The sequence below is a fragment of the Tyto alba genome, unplaced genomic scaffold (assembly GCF_018691265.1).
Source record: "Tyto alba isolate M040663 unplaced genomic scaffold, T.alba_DEE_v4.0 Super-Scaffold_6, whole genome shotgun sequence".
NCBI lineage: Eukaryota > Metazoa > Chordata > Aves > Strigiformes > Tytonidae > Tyto > Tyto alba.
In genome coordinates this window covers 27,383,938-27,409,463 of record NW_024881327.1, presented here as the reverse complement: position 1 = coordinate 27,409,463, position 25,526 = coordinate 27,383,938, and the positions used below count along the sequence as shown (strand labels likewise).

At 37.1% G+C, this 25,526-nt stretch overlaps 1 protein-coding gene across 3 annotated transcripts in view; it reads right to left on the bottom strand.

Moving 5' to 3' along the window:
* The window catches only part of CORIN (corin, serine peptidase), a 164,327-nt gene that overhangs the window by 37,346 nt on the left and 101,455 nt on the right, over positions 1-25,526 (bottom strand). For all 3 annotated transcript variants that reach the window (XM_042807702.1, XM_032998954.2, XM_042807703.1), the window contains exons 7-13: positions 23,539-23,646; positions 21,862-21,972; positions 20,817-20,933; positions 18,015-18,113; positions 8,388-8,619; positions 1,947-2,092; positions 163-270 (exon numbers count right to left, since the gene is read on the bottom strand). In XM_042807702.1, the coding sequence (XP_042663636.1) occupies positions 163-270; positions 1,947-2,092; positions 8,388-8,619; positions 18,015-18,113; positions 20,817-20,933; positions 21,862-21,972; positions 23,539-23,646 (921 nt within the window). The remainder of the gene's footprint in view (positions 1-162; positions 271-1,946; positions 2,093-8,387; positions 8,620-18,014; positions 18,114-20,816; positions 20,934-21,861; positions 21,973-23,538; positions 23,647-25,526) is intronic.

Below are 25,526 nucleotides of genomic sequence, written 5' to 3'. Positions count from 1 at the left end.
TTAAGAAAAACCCACTTTCAAATATATTTTTCTTACAGAAAAAGGGCCATATTCTCTGAACTGTAATGTTATGGTTCAAATAAATGCAGGAAAAACAAAACTCATTTTCTAATGCTTCAGCTACTCTCCATTCAAAAGATCCAACTCATCAAATTCATTTACCACAACCGTCCTCATCACTATCATCCTCACAGTCAGCTTGACCATCACATCTTCTGGATGCCAGGACACACCTCCCAGAACGGCACTTGAAGTGACTGGGCGAGCATTCTGCCAATGACAAGGAACAGGGAGAAACAAGACTCCATAAGCTGCAAGATTAATCATCACATGGGTACTTACTTATTTATCACTGTGCTTGTTTTGGAAGGGTAAATGACAAGAATAGAAAGCTTGCGTGATACTAGAACGGAACTATGAAACAGGCAAGACTTCACAATTGCACTGTGAATGGGGTGGAGAAATGTTTTCCAGAGCTCTCCCTCACATGCTATGATGTGTCACATTTTAAAGCTTTGCCAAATAATTGGCATACAATGTTTAGATTGTGGGCATGGATTTTCTAGTTATTTTTCTCACTGTTGTGGTATTGTGTGAAGCAGAAATAGATCATCTGATGTGTTGAAATGAGTATGAGAGAACCCCAGGATTAAAAATTATGCAGTAGTATATTTAAAATATAACCATTCTATGTTACATTTCAATGCCAAATGATCCAATTACACAGGGAGGAAGGTTAAAAGACATTTAATACCTGAGAAAATTAAATCATGTTATTTTTCTTTAACTCACCTTGTTGTGTCAAAGTCTTACTTTTCCTTTCCTACACAATGCTGTGTAATAATGGCTACTTCCTTTCCATCAGTCCACTGCTGCAGAGGGTAATTATTTCCTTGTCTCTCAAGAGTCCCACGACAGAGGATTTCATTACCATGGTATTAGAGATCTTTATAAAATCCTCACAGTGATAGATGTGCACGTGGACTTTGCTTGAAGAAATAGTACTAACTGCTATATATGCTTCACTGGTTTTTCATGATTCCTTCACTATATTCACAGCAATACAGCTTCACTAAAAGAACTGCAGTGTAACTAGCTTTTGCCTATTGCTTCCTCTGAGGAAGACCAAGGCTGTGGAAAGGCCGTCATCACCATGTAGGTGAGGGGGAGGAGAAGAGTGAGAACTGAACACCATCAGCATATTGCAGGCACTGTAGCACACATCATCTCAATGTTTTCCCAGCTACTTTCCTGTCATTTTGATAAGAAAAAGAAAAGGCATGTCTGAATCCTCACAGATCTCACATCTGATAACCACTGCAGAAGGAAAAGCTGCACAGCTTCCCTCTTCATGCATACAAAGAATATCTAAAAGCATTTAAGGCAATTTAATTCTTTTTCTTCATGTTCATACCCACAATGATTAGTATTATGTCTAAACTCAAAAATTTAAATTTGTCAGTTGCTAATGAAGCTGGTTTGGCACAACTCTCTACAAAGGTTTCCCCTAACAAAAACCAAGAACAAAAAATAGCTGGCAATGACACTAACATTACAATATTTTTCTCAGAGATGTCATGGGGCTCAGCTTTTTTAAGATTGCCAAGAATCTGCCTCCTGGTTACAAAAGCATTATTATATCATCTAATTAGGTAAAAAACTGAAGTATAAGCACAAACAAGAAGAAGGTGTGGTGTTAGCAACAAATGTCAAACACTGACTTTCACAGATTGAGGGTAATTGATCCTTCCTTTGAATAAATTTCTTATGAGAACTTCTTCTTATCTGCTAACTGTAAGTATCCAAATTCCTTGAAACTGAGTTTGGAATAATTTCCATACCTTAAATATTATAGTTTAAATAGGAGATACAGGAAAAAAAAATCTGTGACTTTGGAAACCTAAAGAAATCTTTAATTTCCTCTTAGATGTATTAATAGGAGTTACCTTCTACATCCTCATCTGGTGTTAGACAGGTTTGGTTGTCTGAGTTCTCATCTGGAAACTGAGTGCAGTCGGTGTCTTCTGGCCACTGCAGACCTACAATCCCAAGCACAGACTCACAGCGTTCCTTAGACTGTACACATAATGTCCTGAGGAGACAAAGTAGAATTGTGTAAAGTAACTGAGTAAAAGTCTTAGAAATTCCCAGTTATTGGAAGTTAATAATCCTAGACAAAGTTAAAGACAAATATCAAGGAAAGATTAGTTAATCAGATTTATATACATTAAAAAAAATATATATAAAAAGATATGTTGCTATTGTTGAAAAATTTCTTTAAGTTAATGTATGAAGACTATTACCTGAGTTATAACATAATAGCCAAATATAATTACTTACAAACATCCTCTTCCCTGTAAAGTATGGCAGAGAACCTTTTTAATGTGAACTGCCTTCCTTCAGGAAAAAAAGGCAAATACATTTTGTACCAGTAAATACTACCTCTTCTGATGATGCTACCTCGGAAACTATATGGTTTCAGAAGGACAAAATATTTAAACCTGCAAACAAAAGAGCAAATAACTTCCCAGGGTGTTCAATAAAATTAAAAGTTTGGGGAAAAATCAAAGCATAGATCAACTTTGTCTTGAGGGTGTTGTCAGTTGGAGAAAAAGAAGCTTGTATCACACCTAGAAAAATGCACCAATATAGTCATCCTGATGCTTTTTTTTTTTTTTTTTACCATAGAAAGAGAGGACTCACCACACAAAATTAGTTCAGTCCATCTAGATTAATATCAAGTCTCTCAAAATACCCAGTGTCAAATGCTTCAAAGTTACAAAGAGAAAATGCATAATAGAAAAATTCCCTACTACTTTAAGCATTATTCTAAACACTTAGCAACTACTTTTGCCTGAAATCATACCTGATGTGCTGTTCAATACAATAGTCTTGTCTTGTATCTGTGGTACTTTGAATTCCTTTTTGTTTCAACTGCCTCTCTTTTTATTTTTTTTTTTTTAATATTAACTGGGCAGTATGGGATTAGGAAACTCAACATCCTTTTCATCTCTTCCTCCAAATAGAAACATGCATCATGCTTAACAGATACTTGACTAAGCTGTTTTTAAAAACTCTTCAGTTAGAAAGATTTCATAATACTTCCTTATCACTCATTCTCATTTACAGATATCTATTATTTTCCTTATAACTGACCTATAGCTCTCCTGATGTACTTTAAGTCCATGCTTCATGGTTTAACCTCAGAGAACATGATGAACAATTTATTTATTTTCTCACACAAGCTCACTGTTACCTATTTGAAAGCTATGATGTCTCTCCAAGTCTTCTGTTTATAGACTCAGAAACTCATTTATTTGTACTTTTTAGATCATATTTTCTAAACCTATAATCATTTGGACTTTCTCCTATCATTTCAAAGAAAATTCTCCTTTATTCTTATAGGTTGAAAAATATTCAACAGTGGGATCCCACCCATTTCTAGTTTTTTTCAGTTTCCTCCATGTCACTTTTAACTTGCCTTTTATTTAATTTGATTATTTTTTCCAGATCTTTCTTCTAGAAACAGACACTCCTTTCATGGAAGGCATTTTATCCCACTAATTTTCCTTTGATCTTTTGACCAATGGACCATTTATTTTCCTGCAATAAGCTTCAAGAAATGGAGTGACCAAAACCAAGCAAATAGATCCCTTTAGGATCAACTATTTTATGCTCTGTTGAGAAAACAATACATTATTAATCTTCTCAAATTTAATTTTGTTTGGGGGATTGCATGAAGAAGAGTCAATGTTTTTTTCACACCAAATGATTCACAATTGAGATGACTTTCCTTTTAGCTCCTCCACAATATCAAAAAAGATGACTCATACCCCCTTATAACCTCAGCTTTCTGAATGCCGAAATTTTTACTTACCAGTGAAAAAAAAAAAAAACCAAAACCAACAACAATAATATGATGAATACATTTTAAAAATTTGATTCTGTTAGCTGACACATCTAAACCATTTCTGTCCTGTGTTCTCTGCACACTCAAATCTTTGGCCAAAGCTGACCCTTTTCAAAAGCTATTGCAAGTTATTTAGTTGTCAGTCTGTGGTGAAAGAATTAAAATATAGATGATCTTCAAAGTAGTGCCCATCACAGCACATATGGAAGCCTATTGCAATACTGCTAGGAAAATTGGAAGAACAACTGGTATTTCCATTTTTAAAAAATCCTTCCCACATTGCCATACCAAGTCTCATGGAGGGGGTATCAGAATACCTTGGTCTCAGACTTCTTTACTTACTTCTCACTCAAATCTCATCTGTGGTACTGCCTATGAATCTATCTAACAAGTTAACAGTTAACAAGAGTACACATCACAAAGCAGACAAATCTCCCCCTTCTTGGTAGGAGAAAGAAATATAAGGTTAAAAAAAAAAATGTAGCATAGAAATGCATAATTTTCTGCAATGGAATTCAATCTACTAGTTTTTAAAGAATATAAAGCATATTTAGCAGTTAACTAAAATTAATCCCAAATTTATTAAATTAATTAATTTAAATTTAAATTAATCCCAATTTAAATGCAGTAATGAGATGACTAGACTGATGTCAACACATAAAGGCATGAGATTTGACCATGATTATTCTTCATACACATCTGTCACAGTTTTGGAACAACACCAAAATCAGCTGGAGACTACTTAAATACACAGATCATATAATGTCCATGTCATTATAGGCTAACATAACTAGGAAGGCAATTACTGGCCCAAGAATAAGGGATGCTGATACATTTATTGGAATGTTGTGAGACCCAGAATCTCTAGAAGCTGCTTAGCACATTGCAGAATCAATTCATAGCAAAGACAGTTTGTAATTATAAGGAAACATACATTTCTGAACTTATTTCATATGTTCTTGGAACTCCATTTGTCCTAAGTGGGAACCCAGCACACAGTTAGCTTCAAAGATTATTTCACCAGACCTGGTCTAATATTACCAATGCCTTATCAGAGATAAAGAATACTGTTCAGCACTTGAAAACATACTTGATAGATCAATGAATGGCCTCAATAACATCAAGTTCAGTTCTTTCAAAAAAACCTCTTCTGTTCCTTTGAAGATCATTATAGTTAAAAAAAAAAAAAGTATGACAGTCAAACTAATAACACAAAGACAATTAAAAGCCTTGCAAAACAGGGACAGATGTTTTATACAAAGGGAATAGAATTAAAATAATTTAGTTATACCACCTAGAATGTGCCAGTATTCAAAAAACTAACTTGTCTCTGATAAGTATATTTTGTAATAGATGCTGAATTATAACATGAATTTCCAATTCATGGTTGGAAAGTGCACTTTTACTTGAAAAGCTTAACACTGAAAAACTACATTAATTGAACTCCAATTCACATTTACAGGAAAAGACGAGTAATAGATATAGTCTGTCAACTAACCACTGATATCTTTGAACAAGAGGGCAGTTATTTTGCAAAGGCAGCAGTAGATTCTCAGAATACAGTTTCTGTGCTCAGAATACAAAATTCTGCCTTCTAGGAGCTTCAAACTGTAGTTAGGTAGATTTCTATTTATACTGATATGTCATATATATTTTTTTTTTCTGCCCTACATTTATCAACTGAAGAGTTTATTGGTGTGAGACTATATGTGTTTTCATTTCTAAAACATTTTTACATTATATCTATGTCTGAAATTCTTCCTAAATGTTATTGTAAAACAAATACTACAGATCTCGGTGGGACCTTCCAAGGTGTCTCTTCCTGATAAAATCACTCTCTTCTTGTGATCTAACCTAAGAGCAAAACCTGAAGACAGTTTTTAAAGTAGAGTTTAGAATCCTAGGATTTAAAATTTTACATTTGGTATTCAATCTGATCTAAATGTGAGTTACCCTGCTTTGAGCAGGACATTGGACCAGATGACTTCCAAAGGTCCCCTTCAAAGTAAATTATTCTATAGTTTCTATGAGTTCCTCTTTGTCTGTTTAGTACCTTAAATTTGAAGACTATTCAACTGTGTTGTCATACTTCCTAAAATCTGTTAAGTAGGTATGTAGTTGCTGAAGCAAAGAGCCTATAATTTAACTTTTGTCCCTCTACGTTAGAATAAGTTATCCCAATTTTTATTTATTATACTTTCTTAAAAAAAAAAAAACAAACAAACACACAAAAAAAACCCAAAACAAAACAAAACAAAAAATTAAAACAAAACAAAACACTTCATTTTCAAACAAGCAAGCCTGAAACAGAGCTTGCACAAATCACTCCATAACTTCATAGCTATCCCACATGCAATATTCTAACTTTTCTGCTAGGTCCCTATGTGAGAATTAAGCAATGTTTTATTAAAATTCCCTGTGACTCACTTTTAACCTGCACTAAAAAGCACATCACTAGACAAAGAAATGTTATCTATTTGTCAACAATGTCACGTGGTAGGAAATCTTAGGGCATGAGTTGTATTTTTCAATGCATTTTTCTTTCAATACAGATGATGTTAATTGATCAATTCTGTCAAGGTAGGCCCAATAAGAGAGACAGAAATACAGCATGAGAGGCTCTAGCAGTCAGTAGCTCAAAAAGCCCTGCCTGCTGCTCAGGTTTATTAGCTTTCCTAACCTGCAACAACTGTTGCCACCAAAGCCATAAGATTTACAGAACATAGGTCTTTTGAACAGATACGGGCATAATCCTGCAAAGTACAGAGACATTAATTGATAAGGATGGCGGTAAAATTAATCTGACAAGTAGAAAGCGTAAATTAGTCTATAATTCAGAATGACGTGGCATTCCTTTAATTTAGAAAGGTAAGTATGCATTAAAATCTTGGGTTTTGTTAATATTATTTGGATAGGGCTCTGCATAGAAAAGTGATATACTAATGCCAGGAACTATTACAAATGCTAATGTTCCAAATTAATTGATTCTATGTTTAAATACCCTTTATAGTGCTACAATTCTAATCAAGCACACAGAAATAGAAAATGCTTCATACAAAGCTCACAGCGTCCTCTGGATAACTGTGGAATGAGCGGGTTCATGGTGTTCTGCTTGAAGAACTGGCTGAAGGGCAGGGATCAAAGGCTTGTAGTGAATGGAGCTACACCTGGCTGGTGACTGGTCACCAGCAGTGCTCCTTAGGGCTCAATTCTAGGGCTAGTTGTGTTCAATATATTTATCAATGGTCTGGATACAGGAGTTGAATGCAACATTAGCAAGTTTGCCAAGAATACCAAACTGGGAGGTGCTGTTGACTCTCTTGAGGAACAAGGGGCCTTGCAGAGGGGTCCACATAGATTGGAGCATTGGGCTATAATGGGTTGAAATTTAACAAGTCTAAATGCCAGGTCCTGCACTTAGGATGGAGTAACACAGGGCACAAGTATAAACTGGGAGAGGAGTCGCTGGGGATGCTGGTCAACAGCAGGGTCAAAGAGTCAGCAGTGTGCCCAGGCAGCCAAGAGGGCAAATCATACCCTGGGGTGCATCAAACACAGCATAAACAGCTGATCAAAATAGGTGATTATCCTCTGTGTTCAGCTTTGGTACAGCCTCACCTTGAGTACTCTGTGCAGTTCTGGGCCTCACAATTTAAGAAGGATGTGAAAGTCCTCGAATGCATCCAGAGGAGGGCAGCAAAGCTGGTGAAAGGTCTGGAAGGCATGTCCTGTGAGGGGCAGGTAAGGACTTTGGACTTGTCTAGTTTGGAGAAAAGGAGGCTGAAGGGCAACCTCATTGCTCTTTACAGCTTCTTGAGGAGATGAAGTGGAAAGGTAGGTGCTGATTTCTTCTCCCTGGTATCCAGTGATAGGACACATGGGAATGGTTCAAAGCTGTGTCAGGGGAGGTTTAGACTGGACATAAGAAGTATTTCTTTACAGAGAGGGTGGTCAAACACTGGAACAGACTTCCTAGAGAGGTGGTCAATACCCCTAGCCTGTCAGTGTTTAAGAGGCCCTTAATAACATGCTTTAACTTGGTCAGCCCTGAATTGGTCAGGCAGTTGAACTAGATGATTGTTGTAGGTCCCTTCCAACCAAAATATTCTATTCTATTCTATTCTATTCTATTCTATTCTATTCTATTCTATTCTATTCTATTCTATTCTATTCTATTCTATTCTATTCTATTCTATTCTATTCTATTCTATTCTATTCTATTCTATTCTATTCTATTCTATTCTATTCATACATTTTGAAAATTATTGAACTGCTATTCCTCTCCTTGTTTTGAATACTTCAAATACTAATCACACATGTATAATGAACTGCATTTAATGATCTTCTAAGATATGAGTCTTTACCTTCTGCTATAGAATTCCAAAACAAAATTTTTGGCATTTTCAATGGAAACAGAAAATTGGGAAAGACTAATATGACAGACAATGTCAGTAAAGAATTAAATGTAGTATAGTACCTGCAAGGTGGGATCCGTTGATTTGTATGGGGGTCACATTTTGGTACTAAGATTGTACAGGCAAAAAACATAAGGTACTTGTAGCAGTTGGTCTGAACCAAGGCTGGGAAAAGAGAAGACTCCCAGCTGATAGAGGCTTCCTTCTGTGTCCTGTGGCCCAGGTAGTTGGGGTAATAAGTATAGTTGTAAGGCAAGTTCATACAGAGTTCCAGAGTAATTGGTTCACACTGACCTTTTACAGAAAGAAAACAAACAAACAAAAAAAAAGAAACACAAATGGTGTGAAATTAAATGAAATACAGAAAAAATAATTATGTAAGTATTTACCAAATTTATCCATTAGGGGATTTCCTCTCAGGCTTAAGAAACTACAAGGTTCAGAGCTCAAGACCCCATATGACCCTATTCATGCCAGTAAAGAAAGGTGGGTTTGACCTCTGCCTACCTAATAACCTATTCAGAGACTTATATTCCTCTACCAATATGCACTAACTTCCTGAGTAACATCTTAACTTTAACACAGTACAATAAACCATTCTTTAAAAGCAGATTTATTCTTTTCAAATAGTTTCTCATAATTTTCAAGAGCTCCTACACCATACAGCAACACACTTCCTACTGGTACACTATGCTACCATAACACACCTCATACTGGCAGGGGAATTGTCAAAATTAAGATGACTGGGATCATAGGATACTTTGGGTTGGAAAGGATCTCAGGAGGTCTCTAGTCCAACGTCCTGCTCAAAGCTTGGTCAGCTCTGAGGACTGATGAGGTTTCTCAAGGCTTTATTCAGTTGGGTCTTGAAAAATCTCTAATGACAGAGACTGCACAATTTCTCTATATAAAAAAGTGAAGGCAGGATTTTTATTTTATTTTAATTTTTGCATCCCAAGATCTGAAGGAAGAATGGGGACAATTAGGTTATATATTGCACAAATACTGAGTAAGAAACAGTCTACATGCTAATAGTTTAATTCACACAAGACATAATTGATAGTAAAAAGAATGATAAGAAAGAGCAAATTAAATGCAACAGCTGCAAGTCCATATGATTACACAGATTATAGCTATATGCAAAAATCATCCAGCATTTAGGGGGTTTATTACAAAACAAATTGAACTGAGAGGGTATTTTAGAAATTGTACAGCTTTTGTATTTCTTCCCAAATTGGTAGTCAGAAATATTTATTTTTCAGTTTTCCACCAAAACAGAAAACAACAGACAGAATTTCACTTCAATTCAGACTGAATTTTACCTTTTTATTTATCACTCAGGCCAACGTGAAATTATTTCATTTTATTTACTTTTTAATTATGAGAAAATTTTCCATGAAAAAGTGTACTATTCAAAGGTAGTTTGTTATCAAAAGACTGCATAACTTTCCTTATTCTGGAGGCAAACGTAACAACATGATTAATATTCTCCATGAGCTAGTTGCTATTGTCAGCTGACAGCACAGTATGGCAACTCTGTGATCCTATAGCTAGATCTTTGAGAGGAATTTGAAAGATCCAACAGTCAGTTATTCAGCAGAACTGGCCTGTCTTTCTTGGACTGGCATTCCCTGTTATAACCTCTTTTAGTATTTACCTCTAATCTGAGGATCACAAAGCTTTTCCTCTTTGCTAAATCCTTACATACTGCCAATACTGAGCTATTTTGTTGTCTCAAGCCACTTAGTCCCAGCTTTGGGGTATATGAGGTTCAAAGACTTCAACAATCCTCGTCACATTACTGCCATTTCCTTTTTTTTCATGATGAACTCTCCCCTGTCCTCCCACACTTCAGCCCCTGATGCCTAGATCAGTTTGTTTTTGTCCTTTGATTTTTCCCCAGTAAGCATATTTTCTTGATGTGTTGTGTTGGGTTTGTGTGTGGTGGGGTTTTGGTGGTGGAGAAGGGGCTAGAGAGGTGGCCCACTGCAAGAAGCTTCTAGAAGCTCCCCCGGCTCCAAGTCAGACTTTCTTCTGGCCAAGGCCGAGCCAATTAGTGGCAGTGGCTGCATCTCTGTGGTAACGTATTTAGGAAGGGGAACCCAAGAGGAGGAAGAGTTGTGAGGGAAATACCTCTGCAAACACTAAGGTCAGCTGAAGAAAGGAAGAGGCAGGAAGGAGGTGCACCTGAGCAGAGTCCCATGCAGGCCGTGGTGAGAGGGCAGGCTGTCCTCTGCAGCCCATGGAGGTCCACAGTGGAGCAGATGCCCACCTGCAGCCCATGGATGACCCTACACTGGAACAGGTGACTAAGCCCAAAGAAGGACAGCACTCTGAGGGAAGCCTGTGCTGGAACAGTATGTTGCTGGAAGGACTGTAGCCCATGAAAGGGACCCACGCTGGAGCAGTTCATGAAGAAATGCAGCCCTGGGTGAAGGACTTACATCAGAGAAGTTCATGGAGGGCTGTCTCCTGTGAGAGGGACCCCATGCTGGAGCAGGGAAAGGGTGTGAGGAGTCTTTCCCCTGAGGAGGAGGGAGTGGCAGAGACAATGGGTGATGAACTGACTGCAACCTGCATTCCCCGTCCCTCTGTGCCACTGGTGGGAAGAAGGACTGGGAGAAAAAATGAGCCTGGGAAGAAGGGAGGGGTGGGGCGAAGGTGCTTTTAAGATGTGATTGTATTTCTCACTGTCCTGCTCTGTCTGATTGGAAAATTTAGTGATGGTGATCTTCAAATTAAATTGATGTTCTTTTTTTCTTACCCAATGGAGCCTGTCTTTTGCCCATGACCATAACTGGTGAGTCATCCCTCCCTGTCCTTGTGTCAATCCCTGAGCCTTTGTTTTATTTTCTCCTCCCCATCCCTGAGGGGGAAGGAGTGAATGAGTGTCTGCTTCATGCCCAGTTGTTCTCTTCTGAGCTTAAAACATAACATGTGTACAGATTATATGTTCTTCAGTATTTCATGATGAAACCTGAGTAAGTGAACACAAAAGTACATACAGTGTTGTGTTTGTGTAACATAATACCATTCAAGGCTGAAGGGTAGAAATGCACATAAATCATTCTTTCTTTTGTTATGCCTCATATTTATAGGAGTTTAGGTGAATTCTAGTGAAATGCCCCTGTAGGATAGCTCTTTACGTGTTTTAAATAGTATTACAACTTTCACACTGTGTTTAGAAAACTTGTCTCACATTATGTGCAAACGTGTCTTTAGGTTTGAAAATAATAACTTTGACTATCACACCCAATTCCCTACAATCCACAAGCAGAGTAACAAACAGAACATACACTCCAGGGGAACACCTGCCTGAATTTAAGTAACCCAAATGTTAGTCATTCCTTCTGATGTCTGTCCTACAGTTTAAGAGATCTTGCTACTCCCTTATTCACTGTATATGTAACTACAATCTAATGAGTGGGAAACAAGGAATAAAATTCATTGCAACTTTTATTGTAAATCAAAATAAAACCCAAACAGATTATGCCTGGGTTTAATACCTTCCTGTATTTATTCTTAACTTGCTCTATCTACTATATAGGAATTAGTTCCAAACATAGTAACAGGAGTGAATGGGATATTTCAAAGAATCATAGAATGGCTGAGGTTGGAAGGGGCCTCTGGAGATCATCCAGTCCAACTCTCCTGCTCAAGCAGGGCCGCCTAGAGCAAGCTGTGCAGAACCATGCCCCGGGAACTTTTGACTGTCTCCAAGGATGAAGTCTCCACAACCTCTCTGGGCAACCTGTGTTCAGTAACCCTCACAGTAACAGTGTTTCCTTATGTTCAGAGGGAACTTCCCGTGTTTCAGTTTGTGCCCACTGTCTCTAGTCCTGTACTAAGCACTAAAATAGCCTGGCTCTGTCTTCTTTACACCCTACCTTCAGATATTTGTTCTGTTATCCTAAATATGTTGTAACTGTGTCGTAGTGGCAGCTTAAACTGATCAGACAGTATCACACATGGAGAACATCCATCATATTCAGTATTGCGAAATGTGGCCTATGCTTTGGAATTTTCCAACCAAAGAGTTATTTGGGCCAGAAAATACTGCTTTGTCAAAACTGACATTTTCCACGGGAATTCTCATCTCTTACCAAAGATGAAATAACTCTGGTCAAAATATGAACAGTGAAAATAACATGAAAAAAGACAATAGTACTTCCAGATGTTAAGTAAGAAAAATGTCTCCCAAATTCTCTTGCTGCTCCATTGTCTATAAACAATTAAATACTCACTGGACCAGAAAAGGAGAAGGAGAGATGATCCAGAAGTCTAATTCAGATTATGTGTTACTCCTGTTGAGAATTATGGACTGTTGCCCATAATATGATGAGGAAACATCTTCACTAAAAAGCTGTTGGTTTTCTCATGACATGGAATAGGAACATTATTTTAGAACTCAAATGGCACATGTCAAAAAACTTTTTTCCCTATCTTGTAACATAGTCCTACCCTCTCAAACATTTTCCAAAATTGCTCTCCATACACACAATAGGATACAAAAATCTGCATTGGTCAGGAAAAGATTTTGGACCACAGTACTAACTGCTTTGGACCACAGTAAGTCTCATACTGATTTATCCACAAAGAAGATGAGTCCAAGAAAGAAGGAACACTGTCAGCTCTCTTTTATGGTGAGAAAGACTGAATTGCAGTCACACTGCTTGAAAGACGGTTGCCTTTTACAGGATTGTAGTTGCTGTTTACGAAAGGTAATTTGCTTAAGAGAGAACTGCTCCCTGAGTATATGAGAACTAGAGGTTACTGTGGGAATTTACATATTTTCCTACTTGTTGGGTAAGGCTGCTGCTGGTGCCTTGTTTGTCAGCTGAATATAAGACCTGTCTTATGCGCGACTGGTGACTACACAGGCATCAGCTGTGAGTCCAATGTTGATCCTGTCACAATACATCAGATATATTTTATGTGTTGTTTACTAAGCAGTTTAATTTATAAGTATTTAAAAATAAATACAATTATAAATTGCTGTCTTTTTTTTGACCTGGGTAAGCGTAAAGTTGCTACAGTTTTAAACATATAAAACACGGTTTAGTGTAATGCCTGTTAAGTTTTGGAAGCATTATGAGTAAAGAAGCTTTGAAACAGCAAATAAAAATATGGAAGTCCAGTTGCTGGGTAAACCACAGTCTTGTGGCAAAGTCAGTAATGCTCAAATAAAAAGGCCAAATCTTCAAATGGAGAAACTGAAAAGCAACATCCGTTCTTAGAGGCACAGTCTGTTAAAGCTGCTGTTTCTCCTGCAGGCAGAGAGATCTGGAACTAAGCATCCTTCACTCCCACGAGCCTTCAGCCCACAGAGAATCAATCTTGTCATACACATTTAAACTTGTGACTAGCTAGAGTGGAGTTATTCAATTCAGTAATCGTATCTCAGTGAACACTCGTGTATTCTGACCTTAAAACATCAGGAAAACATGACCTTCAAATCTCACCAAAGACAAGAAAAGACTACTTGAATAACTGTTTTCTTTGGAGATGACAAGTATATACAGTTCCAAGGGATTTCAGCAGGAACTGCAGATGTGGTCATCAACCAAATTAATTTGATCTTTTGTGATATCTCATATTTGATTTCTCCTTGATTAGTGTATGTATCCCAAGATACACTGCTTCCTTTTCACCAGGAGGTGGACAGACTATCATGGGAGATAATAACTGACCACAAATTGCAAGACATAGAGGAGAAAATGACCAAGATAATTCATTGAAGATATCTAAGATTTCAATTAAAAAAAAAAAAACTGTTTTAAAAATTTTAATTTTATTAATTTTTTTTTTTAAATCAATTGGATTATTATTAGTTTTGTGTTATATGGATGCCTTCCTTCCCATTTTATAACCCTTTCTAAATATTTCTTGGGGGAGAATGATGGTTTGGTTCACAACAGGCAAGTAAAAAAACCCAACACATACTACTCCAATAACGTTAGAAGACTCCTTCTCACCTGAATAGTTTGGTTATGGATATGGACTAGAGGACAGACCTACACAGATGATGAGTATAGCAGGCAGCTGCTGCAGACTGTCTTAGCAAAAAGAGGAAGTAGAGGAACCCTTCTTCAGAAAGCTGGAAGATGCCTCACAACTGCAGGCCCTGGAACATGTGAGAATATTAATCATACTGATACATTCTTGAAGGACAGTAAGTTGTTCTTAAAGGAGAGCCTCCCCAGAGCACAGGAATAGTCCATACCAATGCAAAGCAAGTCAAGAAAGTGTGGCATAAGGCCACCTTGGCTGAACATGGATTTCCTGACTGAGCTCAAACACAGAAACAAAATATACAGAAAAGGGGATAGAGCACTTAAGTGGTACATAGAGACATTTCCTGAGCATACAAGAATGGAGTTAGAAAGCCCAAATCTCAGTGACAGTTGAAATTACTGAGCAATGTAAAGGGCAAGAAGGAGGACTCTTCTAAGTACACTGGCAGCAAAAGGAAATTTAAGAAAAATGTGGGTCTGCTGCTCATTGGGACAAGGGAACTAGTGATCAGGGACATGGAAAAGACCAAGGTATTCAATGTCTTTTCTTGCCTTAGTTTCCACCAAGGAATGTTGTTGGAAGGCTGCTTTAGATCATCTGCAAAAGGTCATGGCAAACCTGGCATCTGATCACTGGAAAAAGGCTGTGCTGGGTTTCTGTGACTGGCAGGGGTTTTTGGTAGCAGAGGGAGGGGGCTATAGCAGTGGTCCCCTGTGAGAAGCTTCTCAAAGCTCTTCTGGCTCAAAGTTGGACCCACCTCTGCACCAAGGCTGAGCCAATTAGTGATGGTGGCTGCACCTCTGCAATTATGTCTTTAAGAAGGAGAACCTGAGAGGGTAGTTGGAGTTGTGTGGAAGAGTTGTAACACCTATGTGAATACCGAGTTCAGTGGAAGAACAGAGGAGGAAAGGAGGGGGGAGGTGCACCAGTGTAGAGCCTCCCTGCAGCCTGAAGTGAGATGGCAGCGGCTGGCCCCTCCTGCCACCCATGGAGGTCTACAGTGGAGCAGATGTTGACCTGCAGCCTGTGGAGGAGCCCACACAAGAGCATATGATTGAATCCGAAGTAAGGGACCCTGTGGGAAGAAGCAGCCCCCATGTTGTAGTTTGGCACTGGGAGGATTGTAGAGTGCGGGGGTGTCACACACCAGAGCAGCTCAGGAAGGGCTGCATTACCTGGGAGGGACTCCTGTCAGAGAAAGTTGGTGTATCACGCTGGAGCAGCTAGAGAAATGTTGTGGCCCATGAGAGGGACTCACATAGGAGAAAATTTGTGGAGGACTGCCTCCTGTGAAAGGGGGAACATGCTGGAGCGAGAGGAGAATGCCAGAAGTGTCCCCCCCCCACCCCCCGCTGAGATGGAAGAAGTGGCAGCACTGACTGCACACCCATTCCCTGCCCCCTGTGTCACTGTGAGGAGGAGGTAGAGGTATTGGGAGCAAAGCTGAACCTGGGAAGAAGGGAGGGGTACGGGAAGGTGTTTTCAAGATGTGGTAATGCTTCTCACTCCCCTACTGTGTCTGTTAAGTAGTGTTGTTGTTGTTAGTGTCTGTAATAAATCTATGTTCTTTTTTTCTTCCCCTAACAAGTCTGCCTTTTGCCTATGAGCATAATGGGTGATTCATCTCTCCCTATCCTTATCTTAATTCCTGAGCCTTTTTGTTTCATTTTCTCCTTCCTAGTGCTGGGGAAGGGGGAGTGAGTGGCTGTATGATGCTCAATTGCCCTCTGAGCTCAAACCACCAAGCCTTTTGCTTTATTTTCTTCTTCTTAGCATTGGGGGCAAAGAGGGGAGTGAGCAGCTGTGTGGTCGTCAGTTGCCCTCTGAGCTCAAACCACAACAAATGCAAACATCACGTCCATCATTAGGAAGGGCAAGAAGGAGAATCCAGGGGACTACAGTCCAGTCAGTCTACCTTCAGTCCAAGAAAGATTATGGAACCAGTTCTTTCTGGAAGACATGTTCACACATGAAGTTAAAAAGGTGACTGGGAACAGCCAGCATGGATTGATTTATCATGGGAAAATCATGCCTGATTAATCTGATTGCTGTCTCTAACAAGATGACTGGCTGTCATTCCCTTTTATTCAGCACTGGTATGTATCTGGAGTATTGTGTCCTGTCTTTTGGCTTCCCAATTCATGAAAGACATTGGCATACTGGAATGAGGTCAATGAAGATCCACCATGCAGGTTAGGGGACTGGATCAAATGATCTACAGGCAAAAGTTGGGAAAAGGTTTGTTCATCCATCAAAAAAGAAGGCTAAGGGGAGATCTTATTGCTGTTAACAATTAACTAATGGGAAAGTGTAAAACACATGGAGCCAGACTCTTAGAAGTACACAGGGATAAGATGAAAAGTAAAAAGACACAAATTGAAACACAGACCATTTCAGTTACATATATGCATTTTACCATGAGAATGGCTGAACACTGGAACAGGTCTCACAGAAAGACTACGGAATCTCTGTCCTTGGAGATACTCAAAACTCAGATGCACTTGGAGATACTCAAAACTCATGGTCACAGGCCACATGACATAATTGGCACTGCTTTGATTAAGAGTTTGGACTAGTTGACCAAATGAACTTCTTTCTAATGTTAAACATAGTACTTATGATTGTCCCTTTTCAAAGAGTTACAAGCAGCATTGATAAAAGCACATGTAAAGTATATATGCCCAAGTATCTCATATCTTTACTTTAGCATCATCTAAAGGCCCCAGTAAGAAAGGTGCCTGTCTCAAACAAACACTGTAAACTTTGGACTAGTTGACCTCCCCATATTCCATTTAGGTTGCAATGGATAACATTATCCAAACAAGCTACCATTTGGTACCAAACCATACTTTGCAGAAATAACTACTTGGCACAAAGCAATTATAGGATATATCTACACATTCATATGTAAGTGAAGGCAAGACTGCCCATGTGCTGACATGACCTGAACTGGTGTGACTGTATTAACACATGACCAAGTTTTAATTAATTCGGAATAATTCTGAATACAGTTCTGTCCCAGTTTCAAAACCTAGCCAAGTACATTTCTTTTGAGTGTCTGTTCATAGTTCTGCATTGCACAAGTGAGAAAGAGAGCTACTCAGAACAAGTGTACAGTGGGTACAGGAGGCTTGCATGGAGCGGTATAGTACAGGACATAAAAATTAATACATGCATTGTTGAAGACCCTGATCCTCTACAATATGTATCGGCCAGAATAACTAGTTTTACCAGTTTGAATATCAAAATTATTCCTTCATAAGCGGGCTAAAAGTTATCCAGACTCCTAAACACAGTACCATGTTTTCTTACATTTTGAAAGTAAACAAGTGGCTTCTGCTTTATACTACACTATGTTGTTTACTTTGTGTAAACACCGAATGTCATTAAATGTTAAGAAAAGGTGCAACTGTAAACATCCATTAAGAACATATCAAAAATTCACAGAAGGTAAAATATCTTGATGTCAAATGTTATGAGTATCTCTTAGTACATCAGTAATCAAGAGTTATGATGAAACTTTTGTTTCAGCTTTGCACTTTTCAATACTTAATCATTACACATGTTCATTGGAGAGTAAATTAAAGTATTACTTACTGTATCCTATCCTGCATCGTCATTATACTCTAAAACACCCTAGAACAGTGACAGTATGAAGCATGTGACCTACTTACTGCAGTTTGTCTGGCTGTTTCTCATCTCACAGAGGGAAGTTCCACAGGGATCAGGACAGGAAGTACATCTCTGGTCTCCCTCCTGACAGAGGGTTTGACCTGAGGAAAATAGAAATTTACTATTCTAATCATTTACCCAACTAATAAAAATGATTGGAGTGTAGTGATGAGAAAATGAAGAGTTTACATTACAATTAAGTGTTTCCTTTACATAGCTGAATAAGTACCCTACAGCATTTCAAATGCAGTAAGGAAGTGTTGTAAGGAAGAAAAGTGTGCAGCACTGTCCAGATGTCGTTTTTATTTACGCCTATGTTTAATACAAGAATTTATATGCCAGTTTCTGAATGAGAGGTATGGATCTCTGAAAGGCATTTACTATGATCCTCTGACAGCGTATGAAAAGTTATGTAAATCATATCTCAAAGGGAACAATAGGTCTAGCTGAAAGAGAATACCTTCTGGAAATTATTCTTCAGTGCTATTCAGTTGATCTGCTTTTCATTTTATGATTGTTTTGGTGGACAATAAAAACCATCCTGAAGAAAGGTCATCAGAACTGAAGCTTTATTGTCCTTCTTTGGCTGCTTAAAAACCAAACAACAACAAGAAACCCAAAAGGCTATGGTTTGAAAGATGGAATTCAGAATAACTAAAACCAGCACTTCCCCAAAAAGTTTCTGAGCACATTATCTGGGTAGTTAGTTTCTCTGACAGATCCCTGGACTTCTCTCTGTCTCATAGTGGTGATAGCGCCTTTCCAAACTATTAAATTATCTCTTCCATATGACTTTTGCAAAATTAGTCATTTAATTTACTATTCTGTACACAGAGACTGAACAGGTTGAATTTTATCATCTAATCCTGTTTAAAATGGTTTATTGCAACTATTGCTTAATGTTTGTATTGCACTACTGTCCACGAACATTAACCATTCAGTCATGGCATCCTTATATTGGGCATACAGAAGATACTGAAGAAACATCTTGTGTCAATGACCTTGACAACCTTTTTGTCCCAAAGAACTTCTATTCATAATTATGTGAATTTACTTCCTTTCACACATTATATATTGAAGAAATGGAGGTACTTTCTTTTACTATAGCAATTGCCTGTCTTATTTTACAGGTGCATCTGATTGCAAAATGGAACATGAAAGTTAGGTAGGGAAAACCTCTTGACTTCTAAAGCTATCACAAATTTTTACGTTAAAAGTAATTTTTAAATTTTAAATTTTGCTCCTCCTTATCCCACAGCAGAAGAGTTTCTCAACTCATTAAAAATCCCTGTGCCACAGTGTAGATTCTTTTGATCTTAGCGCAATCAGTGATGAATTTCTATAAACACACTCTACCCTGTCTTTTGAAGGGATCACAGAACCAGCTGTGAGTACATCTATATTATATTTGTATTGTCACAAAATTAATTACAGCAGTAATGTTAATAGATGCCATAACCTTAAATTTCCTTAAGGTATGTAGCAAAGGAAACTATTTTTCTCATTTGTATATAGATAAATGGCAATTTGTAAACTCTATACATATATCCTTGTACTATTACACAAGGTCCCTGTATCCTTATATAGGCAAGTGGCAAGTCACTACATTTTGAGCTCAAATTTCTATGTTGATTTCACATATTTACTGTGTTTGTAAAACCAGTATTCCAGATCACTTCAGTCCTAACTTCACTGCCTCTGCTAGGCGTATGCAAATTGTTTGATTTGCAGAGAAGTCTTTGCACTAAGTGCGTGTCTTATTACATCTTCTGTAGTTGCTGAAATCAACGACATACATAAGAAATATTTAAAAAATAGTTACAAACAAGAATTCTGCCTTGTTTTTACATGGACTCTACAAGGAACTAAAGAGGAATAATCCAGATGAAATCTAAATTCTGTCTACATATTCTCATGAAAATTTAGAACAGACAGGATACAGTTGCATAACGGAAGAATTTCTCTCTACACAATATTGCAAGATATTAGACAGAGCTTTTTGCACATTGAAGAATGAATAATAAGAACAAGGAAAACTTCCATATTTAAAAACTTTGCAGTTTAATGCTAAGCAGAAAAATCTTTTAGAATATAGTGATATCATTGACTACAAAATTATCACCCCCTCTTACTCCTCTGCATTTAGTATCCCTGAATCTTTATCTATTCATCTTACCAAAAAAAAGTTTTTCAACCATTTCTTTCAACATCCACAGAGGCAAAAAGCAGTGAAAACAAAACCACATCACTGACTTGTAGTCCAGATGATGCATCAATATTTTTAGTGAAATACTCTCAAGAAACTGCCTGATTTCCTTTTCTTTCATACAGTACATCATGAGACAGCTATTAGATAGCTGTGAAAACTTACATTCTCATATATTTTCCCTCAGTCACACTAAATCACTAGTTTACTTATGAAAACAATTTTTCTAAATCCCAAGATCTGAAGAAAAAATCATTTTCATGAGAAAATTCCTCCTCAAATGACAACAATCCCCGTTATAGTAGCATCTAATTGCTGCAGACAATATGAACAGGTATTAATTCAAGTAACAGCTGATCATGTCAGATAGCCAAATACTATGCTAAATATCACCTCAGCTTCTTTAACTTTTTATATTTTTAAAAACTAATAAAACTCTGCTTACAACTTCCTGTGTGAAAGCAGACACCAACCAGCCTCTGAAAGTTATTTGAAAGGCAAAGAAAGTAAATGTCAGATAGCTTTAGATAAAGGCACTTCAGAAAAAAGCAGTCAATGGTAGGCTCAGTAAGAAGAGTAAAATGAGGGATATCCTTACTTTCACTGCAGTTTTCTTCATCACTTCCATCTTTACAGTCATTGTCTCCATCACACTGAAACGCACTAGGAATGCACTGCCCATTTCTACACTCCACTAGACCCTGACTATGACATGCTAGAGAGAAAAAAAGATGATATTCTGATCAATGTAGGTTAATTAAGGTCTTAATTATTTTTTAACATCATCTTGAAATTATTTTAGGAGGAGCTGATAACACTGCTTAGCACTGAAGGTCACTAGACATTTTTCATTATATGTAGGCTATGTTTTCAATAGCCTACAGCTGTGCTGATCTTTAACTACAGGGACTGAAACTATATATATCAGGTATTAGCAAGAGGCTGAGGTGAAGGTTCAGCTTTTCTAAGGAAAAAAAAACCATAATTTTTACCCATATATAAATTGTCACCTTTTCTTTGTCCACTTACTTACATTCTTTTATTCAGATTAGGTTCTCAGATTTCGGGGAAAATTGTAGATAGTGATTGTGAGGTCAAGCATTGAATAGCAGCAAGAATCAAAGCAGCATAAGCATCTGTCTTATCATAACCTTACTCACATTAGAACATATGCTAGTTCCCCAAAACTTGACTTTGCAGCCTCATCAATATTCTAGTATAGTTGTTCTGCATATACACACCATCATCATTAGAACAGACAGAAGTCCAAACTCTGACAAGGTGTGATAGGTCACATACAGATACATCAAAAAGCTATTACAAATTCAGAATGCCTATAGTTTAAGAGGTTATATACATCAATTCATTACTCTTTAATAGGAACATTACAGTTAACAAAAAGTTAATTCTGTAATTAACAAGAATCTGAAACACAAGACAATGCTAATATTTCTCAACAATGGCAACAAATGTTTATTTTGCTGCAGCTATCTATCAGAAGGAACATATGTCAAGTGTGAACTTCTGAAATCAAATAAGCTTATAGTTCTGCCCTACAAGTAATAAGTATACTAGTTATCTTACATTTTGGTTTTTATTTTTAAAGAAAAAAACAAACTAATTTAGAGATTAAGGGAACTTACAGCAATTGATTTCATCTGATTTGTCTATACAGTCATGGTCACCATCACATACCCAATCAGCTGTTATACATCTCCCATCTTCACACTGATGATGTGTCACTGGATTACAATCTAAATAAAACCGACATGTGAGGACAAAAAAAAAAAACAAGGAAAAATTACCATTTGTTTAATTTATATTATTGCTCAATTGTTCTATGACTATAAGTTAATCATTCTTACTAATGAGCCACTTTGCATTAGTAATTTACAATAAGAGATTTTCTGTACCCCCAGATTTTTTTGCAGATGGTAGTCACATATGTTTTGAATCTTATTGCCTATATGTATAGATAGTGATGTATTCACTCCTTCTCTCAGGTACACAGTTGTTTCCATTTGCAAATAAACAAGTTTCTAAGATTTGTTAAGCAGATTAAAAGATCTTCTGGCTTCCCATTTCATGGAATGATTTTCAGTTAGCCAACATTTTCAGTTGCCACCAGAGAAAGTCATTCCCTATACTTATCTTTTTACTAAGAAGCAAAAAAAAAAAGTTTCTCAACTGTCATATTTGGCACTTGATCAGAAACTATGGTTTTTGCATACACTCACAATTTTCCATAAGAATGATCTACAAAGAAACTATTCCAATCTTCATCTTACTCTTTCTACCCAAATGCTTCTACAAATAAAGAAGAGCATTCTGTTGAGCAAGCTGAGTTTATACCAAAATAAATAGGGAGCATAGACACAGTGCAGACTGCCAAATCTGCTATGAAACCCATTCATAGCCTGTACAAAAAGTTAGATCTTAAATTTTATATAGAAAAAATCTATCTCAAGATAGGAATAGTAGGAGTCAGACTAATGTTTAGAAAAGTCTTTAATTTAAAACAGTTTATTAAAAAAAAAAAAAACCAAAAAACAAAACAACCAAAACTGACAAAAAGTAGTGAAAGATCTTAGAATATATTTAATTTGGAGAAGAAACATAAAACAAATCTCAGAAAAAAAAATATTTTGATTTTCAGTTTTGAGATTTTCTGTGCTTTTCCTTAGAAAGGCAAAAGAAAAAATTGAGAGATAATATTTTAATTTTCAAAGTATTTAGAAAGCTTGATTTTTGTCAGGTGGCTTTTGAAGTTTTCCAATATTTACATGTAAAGATTATTCTTTTTTATGACAAAACTTCATGTTTTTTTCCTATGGAAGTTAAGTGTAGGAAGAAAGACAAATATAAGGAGGCAAAACATACAAATCTGACTGAAAACAGGATTTGAAAGTAGCAGAATTTGATCATCAAAACATACAAGTTCACTATGAAGTTTATGTAAAAACCATTCAGCTACAAAACAGTTGGCATCGCCAGTGTGTAGCTTCTTATGGTTTGCTTTAATCTCAGTTAAATTCAGCCAAGTTAGCAAGAAAGCAACCATAACATCTTGAATTAGTTTAAAACAAATTGAAAATCAGAATATTTCTTCAAAATACCACTACCTTCAAAATTTGGATTAACCCAGAGCTCTCCTTTAAACTTTTTCAAATTGCATATAGCATTTGTGAGCTGTTTTTATTTTGCCCAAAAAGAATAACAGCAGGGTATATTACTCTTCTAGTAGTTTAAGGAAAAGGATTGCTGTCTCAGGCAATACTGCTATCTTAAAGACTTTAGAAAAGCATAAAAATTTCATTTACCACAGTTTTGTTCATCGCTAAGGTCTCCACAGTCATCATATCCATCACAAACAAAGGTATAATTTAGGCATTTTCCTGTGTTGCAACGAAATACATCATCACTGCAGTCTACAAAACAAATTTTTTTAAAATGTTAACATGACATTGGCACATTTATATAAACTATGAACACTGGAATGTATCGACTAAAAGAAGCTTAGTTAGAGATACCCTACAATTCACAGGTCTGCATTAATACTCAATATGTACCAGTTTATTAGAATCTAATATGGAAGAACAAGAAAAATCAAAAGCAATTTTTAGACATCTTGATTCTATTCCTACCAATTGTTTTTTTGATCAATACCATGAGAAGAAAGTGGTCTGGTGTAAACATATGGACAAAAATGTTTAATTAATTTGTACACATAATGTTGTTGAGAAAAGTTTTAGGTTTCATTGGCTAGATTACTAGGACAGTCTGGAGCACTTGATGTGGCTAGTAGGTGGAGCTGAAGTTTCTAACAGCAAAATCAAGGACCTCAGATGATGATTTTGAGCCTATTTTTGATCTTACAATGGTTTCAAATGAGCTTTATGCTTTGCACACTTTTCAGAATTAGGCCTGACGCTGTCTCATCAAGGAATTCTTAGCACTGTCAACCCTAAATGGGTTTAACCTTTCCTTGTATGGCTGAGGCCTTCAGTAAAGCCCTGATAAATATTCTCAGAGAATATCCAAAATATTTGAATAATATCAGGTCTGATAAAAACATGGCATCTACATTGTAGTTAGGAAAGGGGCAAGAAAACAGGGTTGGTGGTGTCTAGTCGGATTAGTAATAATTTTTGATTACAAACACACAGTTGGGAAATGTGTGACCTAGTTCCACTGCCTTCCTCTAGGCTTTTTCTTCACATCTGGCTTTTCCAGGGAGAATGCCAGGATATAGAACAGCTGGGTAGACAATCCCGCCTTCCTGCTGAAGCTATGACACTGAAACCAAGGAAGTTCTTTGTGCCCTTTCTTACTGCGATATGTGGGCATATTAAATGACCTCTTTCCTGGATAATGTACAGAAAGAGCTCCAAGGGCAGGGACTGGAACACAAGTCTCTCCCCTCAGCTGAGATGCTCAACCACTAAAAAAACAAAATCATGCTACCGCTTGCTTCTCTCCTGTTGGAGTGTGACTCCTGTGTTCATGATTGCACAGTGGTTCCACTTTTAAACAAGAGTGTCCTTCAAAGTATATCATGCACTGAAAGGTGCAGCACTGTCCCAGAAGGTGCAGTGGCTTTTCTACCCCTCCAGATCAATGTCAGCCAAGTGTTCCATCTCCTAGGTGAGTGCTCTAACTTTAAGTTTCTCAAGGCTTTACCAACCTCAAATCTTGAACTTGAGCATGAATCACTTTTTTCCCTTTCCCTCCAGAAGTATGCATACTTTCTGCAAGTTTCACATCATCTTTAAAAGTCCAAACAGAATTTATAGCACAGTGCAAAGGACGATGCCTCAGGACATAAAATACTATGGCTGAGCTGTGAGCTTTGTAGTCAATAGTTAATTTACATTTAAAAGAACAAAAGACATGAAACAGTAAATATCCAAAACCCCAAACTAAATGAAAATATTTAAGTTCTAGTTTCGTGTAAGAAGAACAATAGCCAACTGAGAGTAAAATTCTAAACATTACTTGTTTTGAATATGCAACAGCGTGAAGCACTCTGGCAACCTTTATCCTTATTGATCAGTTTGTAACTCTGACAGTTTCATTGCTTTCATTGCTCCTCATGCAAATGAAACAAAGCTGGCTTTTTTTAATGTTGTTTCCTCTGGATAAATTGACTGTTTAATTTCCATCCACACCCCCATTTTTGTTTACATTCATACCTTTGTAGCTGCAGCACTGTCCTTTAGGGTATGGCAGTTCTCAGGCCCACACAGACAGGGTAATCAAAAAGAATACAAACTTCCTTGCAAGGAAATGAGAGTGACTTGATGAAAAC